This window comes from Exophiala oligosperma (assembly GCF_000835515.1).
Source record: "Exophiala oligosperma strain CBS 72588 unplaced genomic scaffold supercont1.6, whole genome shotgun sequence".
NCBI lineage: Eukaryota > Fungi > Ascomycota > Eurotiomycetes > Chaetothyriales > Herpotrichiellaceae > Exophiala > Exophiala oligosperma.
In genome coordinates this window covers 695,425-708,958 of record NW_015622823.1, presented here as the reverse complement: position 1 = coordinate 708,958, position 13,534 = coordinate 695,425, and the positions used below count along the sequence as shown (strand labels likewise).

General features: G+C 51.0%; 5 protein-coding genes across 5 annotated transcripts; 2 read left to right on the top strand and 3 right to left on the bottom strand.

Moving 5' to 3' along the window:
- Positions 1-137: 137 nt before the first annotated feature.
- PV06_06710 (uncharacterized protein) lies at positions 138-1,068 on the bottom strand (the record flags this gene model as incomplete). Its single annotated transcript, XM_016407859.1, has 2 exons — positions 138-722; positions 745-1,068. The coding sequence occupies 2 exons, from the start codon at positions 1,066-1,068 to the stop codon at positions 138-140; spliced, it is 909 nt and encodes a 302-aa protein (XP_016261339.1).
- A 588-nt stretch (positions 1,069-1,656) lies between these two features.
- On the top strand, positions 1,657-3,160 carry PV06_06709 (uncharacterized protein). The gene has a single exon (XM_016407858.1). It carries the CDS (start codon positions 1,858-1,860, stop codon positions 3,031-3,033), a length of 1,176 nt encoding a protein of 391 aa, XP_016261338.1. The 5' UTR covers positions 1,657-1,857; the 3' UTR covers positions 3,034-3,160.
- Positions 3,149-4,096, bottom strand: PV06_06708 (uncharacterized protein; the record flags this gene model as incomplete). Its single annotated transcript, XM_016407857.1, has 2 exons — positions 3,149-3,526; positions 3,656-4,096. 2 exons carry the CDS (start codon positions 4,094-4,096, stop codon positions 3,149-3,151), a joined length of 819 nt encoding a protein of 272 aa, XP_016261337.1.
- A 2,082-nt stretch (positions 4,097-6,178) lies between these two features.
- PV06_06707 (uncharacterized protein) lies at positions 6,179-9,235 on the top strand. The gene is made up of 2 exons (XM_016407856.1): positions 6,179-8,744; positions 8,805-9,235. Exons 1-2 carry the CDS (start codon positions 6,754-6,756, stop codon positions 8,947-8,949), a joined length of 2,136 nt encoding a protein of 711 aa, XP_016261336.1. The 5' UTR covers positions 6,179-6,753; the 3' UTR covers positions 8,950-9,235.
- Positions 9,236-9,334: 99 nt separating this feature from the next.
- PV06_06706 (calcium/proton exchanger) lies at positions 9,335-11,425 on the bottom strand (the record flags this gene model as incomplete). Its single annotated transcript, XM_016407855.1, has 3 exons — positions 9,335-10,304; positions 10,381-11,123; positions 11,183-11,425. 3 exons carry the CDS (start codon positions 11,423-11,425, stop codon positions 9,335-9,337), a joined length of 1,956 nt encoding a protein of 651 aa, XP_016261335.1.
- Positions 11,426-13,534: the final 2,109 nt, after the last annotated feature.

Genomic DNA, 13,534 nt, shown 5'->3' with positions numbered 1-13,534 from the left:
TGGTCGTCAACGTTGATCTGTCGTCTTGGTCATGATGACGCCCCAACCGTCATTCTTGCAATATCCAGAAATCTTTTCGATGATGTTCACCATCAATATGCACACACACGCGCGTGTTGTCGGTCTGATCATGTTTCCTATGGCGTCGGTTCAATCGAGGGAGCACTCCACACGTACGTGACGTTTGTTCCAGTGAGGTCCACCGCTGGCTCATCTTTGTTGTGACTGGTCAAAGTCTTCACCCAGCGGCCGTTTCCCAGACCGCATCTGTAGCCTTCGATGATAGGGATGCAGAAATCAGGAATGCGGCCGACCAAGGTGACTTTCTTGAGAGCTGGAGAAGTCAGGAGGGGAACCCGGCGGGTCGGCATGTTGGAGCGGTTGACAAGATCGTCTAAACCGGCTTGCGAGGAGACGGATATGATGGCATCGAGGGCTGGGTCGTAGTTGGAGTATCCTGCCGGGTTGGTTTCAACAACCGAAGCGCAAGGCGTCAGGACAGCGATCGAGAGGAACAAGGGAGGGAGAAACCCCTCCTCTTGGTCTGAGTGGAAGGGATCTGGCGTGCATGCTCTACCCAAAGCAATGGTAGCATTGATGAGAAGGGCAGATCGATCAAAAGTGACTGTCAATTCTTCGACGTTTGGCGCGTAACGTGAAAATTGGTTGATGTCCTCAAGAAGGTTGAAGATTGGACCCAGGTTGGTGCTTTCAATGGCGACCTTTTTTGAGGAAGTGGCTCACCCCTCTTGGTGGTGAAAGTGCTCTACCGGGTGTGGTGCCATAGATGAGGTTGCTCTGGTGGATGATGTCCAACTGCACTATCTTGAAGGTGTTGTTTCTGTAGAAGAAATCGCTGGTGAGAAGGGGAATCATTTCATCTCGGATTTGCTTGTTGACCAGGAGAAGCGCCGGCGGTTTGCAGTCTGTGGTTACCCGTTTGGAAAGATAGCCAGGGACCAACGTCAGTGGGGTGTTACGGTCATAGCAGACCACATATTCGTACACCTTGAGGCGTAACTCGGGCATAAGACGAGTAAGAAAGGGAGAGGACATATTAGCAGCCATGATTGTCTGTTCACGAGGCTGTACTTGTCGGGGGATTCATGCGCTGCTATAAAGAGACGGAGAAAGTAGAAGAAGAGATTTAAAAGGAGCGGCATTGTTTTCTTATATGATTTGCTTTCCCACAGTGAATGAATGCTGTGAATGCATGTTAGAATCGACGTATCTCACCTGGGTGACATGGTGAATGACGCTCTGCCTATCGTTGAAAAAGGCGTGATTGGCTCACTGCCCATTGCGCAAGACGCACAACAGCGAGTCAACGGGAAGGCCGGTATGGATCAAGCCAGATACCAGTTATTCAGAGACAGCATGGTTGTTTGAAGGAGCAATCTTCAAATTGTAGATGTGAGGAAGTCCAAAAAGAACCGCGTTCGAGTCATGAATTTTGATAATCGGGCCGTGCGTGACTTGATTCGTCACGTTGGATCTCCGGGGCCGATCTGCAGGTACCGATCTCCCAAAGGCTCGAGAAAGATACGAAGTCAGCATGGATCAACTTCGTACGCTGGAGACCTCGAAAGGCAGAAATAACATAGAATCCTCAGACATAAGCGGACGGGTATCTAGATGATGAGTTGACCCTTTGAAGTAATGTACTTGCCGGAACTTATCCCACTAGAAAGAGAGCTCTCCTGTCATTTAATCTACTAGATTCGGTGGCTGCTCCCATTCAACCCTTCAACCATAGTTGATGACATCACCATCTTGTACTTTCTCGAGTGTTCATAACACGAAGTTCACCTCCTGTTCGAAAACGTACCTTTCTGTCGACCACCCTTTCCGATTCCCATGTCTAGGTCCACGCGTGCTGCGACTACCGCAGCGCGAAGAGTCACTCGAAATGGCGTGGCATCGCCCCTTAAACCCAAGGAGGAGGACCTTGAAATACCTATCAAAGAAGAGCAAGAATCTCCACAGCGCATCTCGAGGAAGCGAATGTCGATCCCAACCAGCGAGACCAAGAGCAGGAAGAAAGTCAAGATAGAAGATGAATCCAAATTGATCAGCCCTCCTCCGACCGACGATACCTCTTACACTGACCCTCCTCCCAAGCAAACGCCGTCGAAGAAGAGTCCTGGTAAAGACCTACAAGAGAAGAAGCTCAAAGCATACGCGCAGTTCGCAAGTCAGTCTCCATTTCCGGACTTCCAACATCCAACACCAGAGGAATGCAAAGTAGCACACCGCATCCTCGCGTCGATACACGGCCCGCGAGTCCGACCAAAGGAAGTGGTTGCTTCGACAACACGAGCGGGATGTGGTGATTCGCCATCTGTGTTGGACGCACTTGTACGGACCATATTGTCGCAGAACACGAGCGACAAGAATTCCACGCGAGCAAAACTGAGCATGGACAAGGTCTACGGCGGATCCGACAAGTGGGATGCCATTGTCGCCGGCGGACAAGCAAAGTTGCAAGAAGCCATCAAATGCGGTGGGCTGAGTGTGGTCAAGAGCAAAGTCATAATCAGCATTTTGAAACAAGCACATGAAAAGTACGGGGAATACTCTCTGGACCATCTACATCAGGCGTCGAGTGAGGATGCCATGCGGGAGATGTTGTCATTTCAAGGTGTGGGTCCTAAGACGGCCAGTTGTGTGTTGCTGTTCTGTCTGCAGAGAGAAAGCTTTGCCGTTGACACTCATGTCTGGCGTATAACGGGGTTACTTGGCTGGCGGCCCAAGAATGCCAGTCGGGATGAGACGTATGCCCATTTGGATGTGATGATTCCTGATGAAGACAAGTACGGATTGCATATCTTGCTTGTAACGCATGGTAAGAAATGTGATGAGTGTAAAGCTGGAGGAAAGAACCTGGGCAAGTGTGAATTGAGGAAAGCTTTCAGAAACGCAAAGGTCAAAGGCGAGGCTGGTGAGGATGTGAAGGAGGAGGAAGTAGAAGAGATCAAAATGGAAGAAGACGAGGAGGAGAAGACGCCAGTAAAGAAGAGACAGAAGAAGTGAGATGTTGCTGGAGTAGACTGTTGTATCAGTACTTTGGGAATCTGATGACATTTGTATATTAAATATATTGATGGCTACTGCGCGACACCTGGCTTAGGTGACTGTAATTCTGCAACTACTTGGCCCGTTCTATATCCGCACTCATTTCCACCTCTTGATCTACGGGTGTATGCCTAGTTATATCTCTCTTGCTCCTCTTAGCATCGCCAGTGTACCTTTGCCGAAGCCATATCACGGCCCATGCAGCGAAGAATATGACGATTATACCTGCAGCTATACCGAAGCAATATCCCGTCACTTTGCCCGAACCTTTTGACGGGTCAAGAAAGCTATACACATAGAAATGCTGGGTGGCATGCGTAAGGTATGCGAGGGCGAGGTACAAGAGGAGAAGTATGATCAGTCCGACGAGATGAAGGAGTGGCGGAGTGTGAGTTGCGGGCAGGACGAGTTCGCACAGAGCGAAAAGGGAGTTGAGAGCATGCCTCGAGATCTGAATTCCAATACATGGTCAGTCGGCACTCGTAGCTTGATGTCAATGCCAAAAGGGAGGTAGTGAGTCAAATGAATGAGACAAGGATGGGAAGAACACAACAAGGGGAGACCATGTACGGATACTGACGTTTGACCAACCGTCAAATGTGACGGGAAACCATGGTCCATCGTAGAGCACCGCCCAGTAGACGATGGTCACGAGGAATGGCAGTGTCACGATGGTGGTGTAGAAGAAAGAATGTAATGCCTGGAGAGTCGAGCGCGGCCAGGATTCGAGCCACGATCGACCTCTGAGAGCATACACGAGGGTGTGTGTGCCCGCGACGAGGCTGTAAAAGAGGATGCCCCAGTACGTCAGGACGGTGAAGTAACTGAATTCCTGACCGATGAGGTACGAGGCGGAATGGATCCCGTCATATATCCAGTTGGTCAGTTGCGTGGCCAGGCAGTACGCGAAGAACAAGAGGCGGAGGAGGGCGAGGGCGAGCGGTGGGAGCAACCATGATGTCGTGAAGGGATAGATGGATGGTGGGATGAGGCTTCGGAGTGTGAGGTCAGGTTTGCGCATTTTCGAAATGGTTCTATGCCGTTGTGCGACCGTGTACGAAGGGTATGGCGACAATGGCCATGGGTGCAGGGCAGATACCTGGTGGTGGTGGTGCTGCTGCTGCTGACCGAGTGCTTACTACCTACGTACTGAGCAGGTGGTGAAGTGTTTACTTGTGTGGGTTGTCATAACTGAGGAATGTTTTTGGCAGGGCGCGTGCTGGGCTGCGGGCTTGGGACCTGCAGGATTTTGCGGGGAAAAGGAAACGGTTGATCAGCATGCATGAGAGCCTTGCATCGACGATCGAGGAGGCTGGCTGGCTGAGGCTTGAAAGACTCGTTACCCGTACTCCGTACTCCGTACGAATACTGAGATTGCGGGCATGATCGCAAAAGCTCAAGTAATTAAATTTCCGTACTCCGTACTCGATTACAGCGAAAGACCGCATGCCTACTGGTACTCCCGGCTAACTTCTTCACTCGTCCTTTGTGAAATTTGATCAGCATCTCATCCTCCGCATTGGTCATTTGACCCAAAAGCAGCCTTTACCTATTCGCGACCTATTTCCGTGATATACAACTTGGCAAATTTGCTTCTTCGAGGTCGAGGTACTGTACTTCATATCATAGGAGACAGGGTATGAGTTGGATCCCCTCTTCAAGGGTGTGACAGAAAGGATGTGAAATCTTGCTTTGCTTCGTGAAAAGAGACTTATTAATTCCTCTTATGGAGTATCGACAGAGACTTGTACCACGTCAAGGAGCGAAAATGTACGTTGCCTGGCGAGGGCAATTTCGCAAAACAACTTGTCTAATGCCCAACTAAAGGTACTTACTGCTTTGAGTATGGAATGACAACACAATAATTGCTTTGTCGCAACGAACCAAAGCGAACTCGAGAACAGGGGGCACGAGAGCCACGAGAACTACAGTCTTGTGTGAAAAACTATTCTGTCACCTGCAGGGACCATTTCCGTTCACCCACGGAGTGTTGTACTTATCCTCGTCGACCAGGTATTGAGCACGAGCATGCTCCATATTCTGGACTCCGTGCTCCGTACTGTCGATGCCGAAATTTTTGAACCGTCATGTGTTGATATCACCCTTTTAGGAACTAGGGTCCTGTCCGGCGTATGTACCAGTGAACGAGTGCTGCATGTCATCGGGCGTGTCCCTGTGGTTATTTTTTGTGTGTCTTTAATTCAAGGGTCCAACTTTTCAGTGAAGAGACTACTGCTGGATCCTCCTTTTACTGGGATCGAATACCAAGTTAGGACTCGGTATACCCCGGTAGATGGCCAATGACAGACCATAATCCGCTTCTCCGGTTTGTTTGAGTGTGTGTTTGAGGTCAACAAGGCAAGTCCTTGCATGTTCCACTACATCACACGGTCGGGGGATTTTTCTGGTGTCGCATGTAGGTAGTGTGAGACACAGATGTGGGAAGCAGAGAGATCAGTAGGTTGCACCATGATCGCGAGCGCCACACTTTTGCCTCGACTTTGCTTAGCGATGCTTGCTGTGAACTCTCGGGTTCTGGATCAGGGCCAAGTTCAACGGCGGCGGCGGCGGCCCAAGTAGCTTTGCGCTTGGACTCGAACACTGCCATGTGCTACAGTACTTGTATGATAATGAAAAGCACCATACTGTATGTACTCCGTGCTGTACATGCATCAGGTATCGTGTCGAGGATGGAATGATCCAAAAGACGTCAAGACAGGACCCTGACAGCAGTCAATCTCAATCGGCTGGGCGTGCGTAGACCGTTGTCCAGTCGAAGGCGGGAACTCGGTATAGTGCGCACAGACTGTCGAGGGTGCTTCTCGTAGTGGCGGTTGAGAAAAAAAGCCCCCTGATTTTCGGCGGCATCCAGCCAAAAGAGCCAAAGCCTGGAGCAGCCCGAGGTGGGTGGGTGGATTAGCTTGCTGGAGTGCAGCTTTGTGGCGTTGACGGGCGTCAATGACTGGCTGGCTGCATGCCTACCGTCGCCTGGACAGGGGCCCCATGCAAATGGTACAGGGGGGACTTGCGTTCTGCACCGATTCATCATGGTCGCTGTCTCGCCTCTTGGTTCAATGCTTCCATTTCCCTGCCTGCGATAATACTCCGTACGGAGAGGACTTTGTATATTCTTTGCTCGTCGTTGTTTCTTTTCACATTCACACACACACACACACACACGCACATTCTTTTGCCGATCATCCCGTCCCAGGGCTGGTGCTGATCTCATATTCTTTCGTCCTTAATGTATCGATCGCCTCTCGATTCTTACTTCTCACCAACGACTCCTTTCCTCGAAACCATTCGCTCACATCGCTCAATAACCGAAAAACCTCTCCTATACCCTTTCGTATGACCATTGCCCTTCCCTACCAGTCACAAACCAGCAGCGGCTCTGTCACCAGGGTCTACTTTTTTATCCTCAAAAGTTGGACGGATCAGCTGCGACCTCAGCCTGACCCATCGTCACTCATTGCCCATCATTTTCAGCGACCGACGGCTGGACGATCTACTCAGCCACCGGCCCCCCTCCCAACCATATTGATCGTCTCACCGAACCGGCAAACGTCTTTTTTTCATGATCATTCGCCTCTGTAAATTTGGACAGTCTAGATCAATATACTACCGGACTTCGCACACCGCAAACCATTATCGTCTTGCTGGGTCAGTGGTACATTCATGATGACTACATCGAACCGACCCAGTTTCATTGAACTCCCCCAAGAGCCCGCCCGCACAAGTAGTGCACTGTCGAAGAATGGCCTCGTCTCACCACGAATCCAGCATTTCGATGGGGATGTCCCTCCTGCACTCTCGCCCCTCGATGCGTTCGCCGCCAGAAGTCGGAGACTAGCCAAAGAGTTGGAAGAGACGAGGAAGGCTGGAGAGAGACGGTTAAGCAGACTACCACCACAAGTCGTCACAGAATCACTGATCGAACATCAAAACAATCGGCCACCTATATTTCGTGCCCTGTCCGACGGGGTAGATACTGTTCCTCCTCTGCCCACCATGGATAAGGATCATGCAGGAAGTTTCCCGCGGGTAGCGAACCCCTCAAATCGGCCATCGTCGCAGCATGTTCGCATGAGCACTATGGTGTCACCAACAGAGCAACGACGAAGTAAGGCGAATGCACAAGACTATTTCGGGGCCCCTCGAGTCGAGTCTCCCCCTCCTCTTGAGACCAGAGAGACATCATCGGGCTCGTACAGCCCTGTGCTGAAGACGCACGCAGGATTTCCATACCAGCCTTCGAATCTCTCTCAGTCCGATCTAGGCCTCGTACCACCATCAAACAGATTACGACCGTATCACGACGCTTCAGACGATGATTATACTAGTTCCAACGCTGGTTCAACCTTTTCACAATCGAGGCAGCTCTCCGCTAGTAGTGGACTATCTGCACCTCACTCGCCGATATCCCCTTATGCCGTCTCCCATGGCAGGACTGATTCCCTTGGGTCGCTGGGCTCACCCACTCAATTTTCTACCAGGAACTTCTCGCGCCCAATGAGCTCTGCGAGTCTGAGCAATCTCCATGCTGAGAATAGCCCCACAAAGGGACCAATGGCTATGCAATTGAGCCATCTACGAAACGCGAGTTCTTTCGACGGGTCTAAAGCCATGTCAGGCTATCTTGCTGGCGAGGCCTCTTCGTACACACATGCTACGTATAGCTTGCCGCGAGGCCGGAGGGTGTCCAATAGGGCATCTGGTGTCTTCCAAGGCCTCTCGATGCCACATTTTGAGTGGCAGGAGCCCATGTTTCCTGGCACCCCGCCGCTGGAGGGCAAGAACAGCAGTGAACTTGCCGTTCCATCTCCTATGGCATCTGCAAGACCTAGCAGAGAAGAGTCCAGTGAACAAAGGTCAGGATTCTCTTTCGAATTCAACTCAGAACAAAGCCTCGCGTCTAGGGAAAAGTACCACCAACAATCGGCGTCATACACGCCCACCGGGTCTGTAAAATCGACCAACTCGAACCCGAGACCGTCAATAGGCGAACCGCCAATGACGGACCTGTTTATGCCACCACCGCCACCCCCTCTGTCTCCGGTGGCGGAAGCCTCCCAGTCATCGAGATCCAACAGCACAATCCGACCTTCTACTGCTCGTACCGTCAGCAACTACCAAGGCCTTTCAGCCGAAGACCACGTCTCCAAGGCCATTGAGCTTCACGAGCATGGCGACCTGAAAGAGTCTACGTATCACCTGAGAATCGCTGCCCACAAAGGTCATGCGACCGGGATGCTGCTCTACGCCCTGGCCTGTCGTCACGGTTGGGGCATTAGAGCGAACCAGAAGGAGGGTGTACAGTGGCTTCGGAAAGCCGTGGATTGTGCCATGTCTGAGGTGGCTGAAGACGAGAATCCAGTCACTCGAAAACCGGGCACCGACTACCACGACATGAAGACACACCGAGCCCAGTTCGCACTCAGCATTTACGAACTCGGCGTGTCGCACCTGAACGGTTGGGGCATCGAGCAAGACAAGGCTTTGGCGCTGCGCTGTTTCGAGATTGCGGGCAATTGGGGTGACACGGATGCGCTGACCGAAGCCGGGTTTTGCTACGCCGAAGGTATCGGTTGCAAAAAGGACTTGAAGAAAGCTGCCAAGTTTTACCGCATGGCAGAAGCAAAGGGGGTCAGCATGATTGGCAACAGCTGGTGAGTTTTGAGTGTTGTTGTGGTGTATCCCGCAACGCCTCCGCTAATGATTCGAACCAGGATTCACAAGGAAAAATATAACGACACCGAAGACGAAAGAGACGGTCGATCGAGATCAACCACCAAGTCATCCACATCCGACAAACCACGCAACAAGTCGAAATCTCGTGGGATATTTGGTCGAAAAAGGTCAAACAACACTTAGACAAACAAACCATTTTGCTTTCTTTTGAGATCATCACATGTGGTGGTGGTGTACGCTAAGGAGGTAGTGTTAATTACCAATTACCGCTCTGTGAGCGAATTGTCACACTGTACGACGAAATTACATGGTTGGAATTGGAACAGGGAATATCTTCCCAAACGACGAGGAAACATGCATGATGAAAATTTTTGGGCACCATGGCACGTTACATACTGTAGATAGCTTCCAATTCACGGACTGTAGGAGTCGAAGTGTTTGATACTCGGTACTCGGTATACGTGTAGAGAATTTTGTACATGGGTCGACCCGTCTTGAGTGACGGAGTATATACGATTGATTTATTGGTTGAAAAGCCTTGCTTACGTACGGAACACTACAGGTCAAATCAATGGATACAGTACGTGGCCAGTGCGACAATCACATAAACCTTGATCAGCAGGGCGCCCGTCAACCAGTTCGACTTGCCCTCCTGGACGACGTAGGCCACGACGATGACCGAAGCAAAGGAGACGGCGACGGGGAACCCGTCAAAGTCGAGCGTCATCTCTTCGTTGGCCATGGCCCACGCTACCATGACCAGCAGGGGGACGATGAGCAGCGCGACCTGCATGCACTTGTCGAGGGTGAGGGATATGCTGAGGTAGAGTTTGTCCTTGACGGCGAGGAAGATGGACTCCGGGTCGTTGGAGAGGAGGGGGAAAATGACGAACCCGACAAACGTCTGTGAAATCCCGGCCTGGTGGACCATCTTCTGGACGCTGCCCGTGGCGAACTCGGCGTTGAAGGCGACCAAGACGGTGGAGACGACCAGGGTGACGAACGCGGTGATGAAGGACAATGAGGGTTGCTCCTCCTCCTCCTCCTCCTCCTGTTCGTCCTCGTAGATGTCCTCGATCGGTCGGCCGCCGGAAACACCGCTCCGCTTGCGAAACCTTTCAGGCACGACCACGTGGGTCAACTTTTTGGTGATTCTGGCATTCTTTTCGCAAGGCGTGTCGAATATGCGCCTGTGTGTTCTCAATTGGAAAAAGAGGTACAGGGCGTAGGAGATGAGTATGATCACCGACGTCCCCCGGGACTGGACCACAATGTCGTGGTCCGTCACGCCAGAGACCATGAGCCGTGACGCCGTGGGCACGACCAGACTGATGACGGCGAGTAGGAGCATCATGCTGACCGTCTGCGCGACGGTGACGTTGAACGCCTGCTCGATGCGATTGATGCCACCAAAGAAGAAGCACAAGCCGGTCATGAAGAGCAGGTTCGAGATGATGCTTCCCAGGAGCGACGTCTTGGGGATGGTCATTTGCTTGTGCTTCAAGAGCAGGATTGACGAGATCAACTGCGTGGCATTGCTATTGCTCTCGTTAGCATCGTTGTGGTGAGATCGTTCAGGACCTGATGGCTTAGGCGGATGTGACGATGACCGACCTGAATGTTATGCTGAGCAATGCCCCTTGCAATTCCCCCAGCCGGAAGGTGATCTCCTCCACGGCGAAAGATATCATCCGCGTCGACGGGATAATCGCGACAAAGTTGATGGCAAATACGGCCGCCGCATCCACATTGGCATAATTAAGCGCAAAGCCGACCGGTACCAGAGCGAAGAGCACATTGATCCAAGAATTGAACACTGTCGCGCGGATTTGTGACCATGTGGAAAATCTTTGTGCGTCCTTCTTGCCCTCGTCGTCGTCGCTCTCTTGTGCGTCCTCTCCTTTTGCGAACAACCTTTTCAGACCAGATTGCTGGATGGTGGTGGAAGAGGGTCGTGTGCGCCCATCTTGCTCCTTGAGGCCAGTCTCTTGGCTAGGCGCAGGGTCAGAACTTTCTGGATTGGCATCCTGATCCTTTTCGGGCTCTGAATGGTAGTTTACGGGACTTGATGTCCTTGGAATTTCGTGCTCGGCTCGAGAGTGGTACGCAGTGGGCGTAGTGTCAGCATGTGATGGCCCTTCCCCATACCAGTCGCCATGATGCGACAGTCCACTGGAAGATCGATAGTGTCTCGGATCGTCTGTCTGTGTGATCCTGAGGGGTGAAGCATTCTCCCCCGAAGCCTCCAGGGTATTCGCCCTCGTAGCGGGCCTCCACTTGGCAAAAGGATTCACAATGGACGAGCTCGATTCATCAGGTTCATCGTACCAAGCCGCGAATTTAGCCTGACGTCGGTACTTGTCTAGGTCAAAATCAGTATCAGCGTCAAATAGCTGTCGGGTTTGTTAGGACCTACGCATGATGTGATATCAGAGATGTAGTTGGGAGCCTTGTTTTTGTGGTGAGAAATTGTCTTGAACGATGGTACAAGGAAGAAGAGAAAGCTGAGAAACAGTTGCAAGTCATTGCCATTGAGAACCAAAGTCAGCCTCATCGCAACGGCGGCGAGGAAGGTGGTGGTGGCTGTGTGCATGTAACCCCCCCGGTCATGAAAGGTGTGGTCAAGCACAATTAGGCGACAACTGCTCGACCCTTGCATTTTTTGGTGGGAGGCACATTCTAGGAACGTGTGTGACCAAATACTCCCCTAATCTTGGTCAAAGATCAGCGGATCCAAGCACTGATGAATTGGTTAATTGGTTGATGGCTGGTGAGGCTGAACAAGGTGCTTTTGCCATGGGTTCAGTGACTATCGAGACCTTAGTCACTGGATTCTCGGGAGCTGTTTATCTTCGGCATGACGACGAGCCCCTATCACGGAGCCGACATCGAGTCCAGATCCCCTACAACCGCCGGTACCGTGTGAACAGAGGTTCATGGATCTTCGGTACTGGATAAGCATTTCGGCTCGGTACTTTCAATCTATCTTCTTCCTCCACGTCGTTATTTACCCCGGACAAATGGGGTTCCCATGGCCGCTGTTCCACTGTATTGTCTTTATCGGTACCCAGGTCAGCGATGGTATTCGAAAACCCCCGAGGTTTCTTATATCTCGTGTGTGTGAAGATTGCGCGTCAATCTGACCCGACATGTTTTGGTCTTATCGGAATACCTTGGTAGAGAGAGCTGGCTCTTTGATAGACATGGCGCAGAGTCACAAGCTATACGGAGTGCATATAAATCCCCTTCTTGCGCCAGCTCGTTGCTATCCAAGGACAGTAATCACCTACTCCCTAGCTAGGTAGATCCTTATCATCTCGAATATACCTCATAGACCTCGATGATGGCTTCGCCTCCTGTCATTGATGTTGAAGCAGATGGACCATTGAACAACAAGATTCCTGGAACGGTCCATCTCGTCGACTTGAATCACACTCTTCACACTCGACATGCCGAAGGAGGGGACATCGTTCTTGATCCCACCCCGTCCCAAGATCCGAATGATCCCTTGAACTGGACTCCGAGAAGAAAGATACTCTCTAGTATCTGTGCGAATTTGTGAGCATACGTACTCGATGATGATGATGAGAAGATACCCAGACTAATTATATCCTCCGCACCATGTGGTAGGTACACTTGGTTTACTGGAGTAGCCGTTTCGACGGTATATTCGGTTCTAGTACCAATTTCCAAAGCCACAGGTATCACCATCACGACATTGAATCAGGGGACAGGTTACATGTTTTTGTTTCTAGGGTTTGTCTTCTTCTCTACCTATACTACCAGGGTTCGCAATACTAATATACTTGCCGCATCGTAGCTGGAGTCTTTTGTTCTGGCAACCTTTTGCTCTCAGATATGGCAAACGCCCAACCTTTCTCATCTCGGTTCTGGGAGCCATCGTAAGTCTTGGTTTTCTGTCTCACGAGAGCGATAGCTAATGAAGATTAATAGGGAACTAGTATGTGGAGGTAAGATCTTGACAGTTTTCCGAGCTTCGAAAAAGCACATAGTATTGTATCAGATCTCAAACATGACTTACTGATACGTATACCAAAAAGCCCATATGTCCGAAGTGATGGAGAATGGATTGCAAGATGTATCGTCATGGGTTTCTTCATTGCTCCCATCGAAGCACTACCAGAGATTTCCGTTACGGATATAGTAAGTATTGCTGGATATGAGCGCAACCTGTTGGAAACCAACTAACCCACTCCTCCGAAACAGTATTTTACCCATCAACGTGGTACCTGGATGGGTGTGTACGCCTTCAGTCTTGCAGGCAGCAACTATTTCACTCCTGTGGTTTGTGGATTCATCGCAGACAGGCAAGGTTGGGAATGGGTGTTTTACTGGGCGGCCATATTCAACGGGGGGACGCTTATATTTTTGTTCTTCTTCCAAGAAGAAACAAACTATATGCGTAAGACGGTTGGAATTGTTGAAGAGGACAGCAGCGGACCGTCGCCGCCAAGCGAGAGGATTGCTGTGATTGAAGAACCGGATTCAGAGAAGAACCCAACATTCCAGGAGACACAAGCGACCAGGTCAAGAACACAACAGGAAGGTGAAATACACAGCAAGGAGAAATCATTTGTCCAGAAACTGTCCTTGTGGAGCAGCAGCCCGACCGCCACAGCAGGACCGACCATGTTCCAACGAGCTCTGCGAAGTCTCAAATACCTCTCCTGGCCCGTCATCTTCTACGCAGGGTTCTCATACGGGTCAGGGTTGATATGGTTCAACATAACCAATGCCACGGCATCGG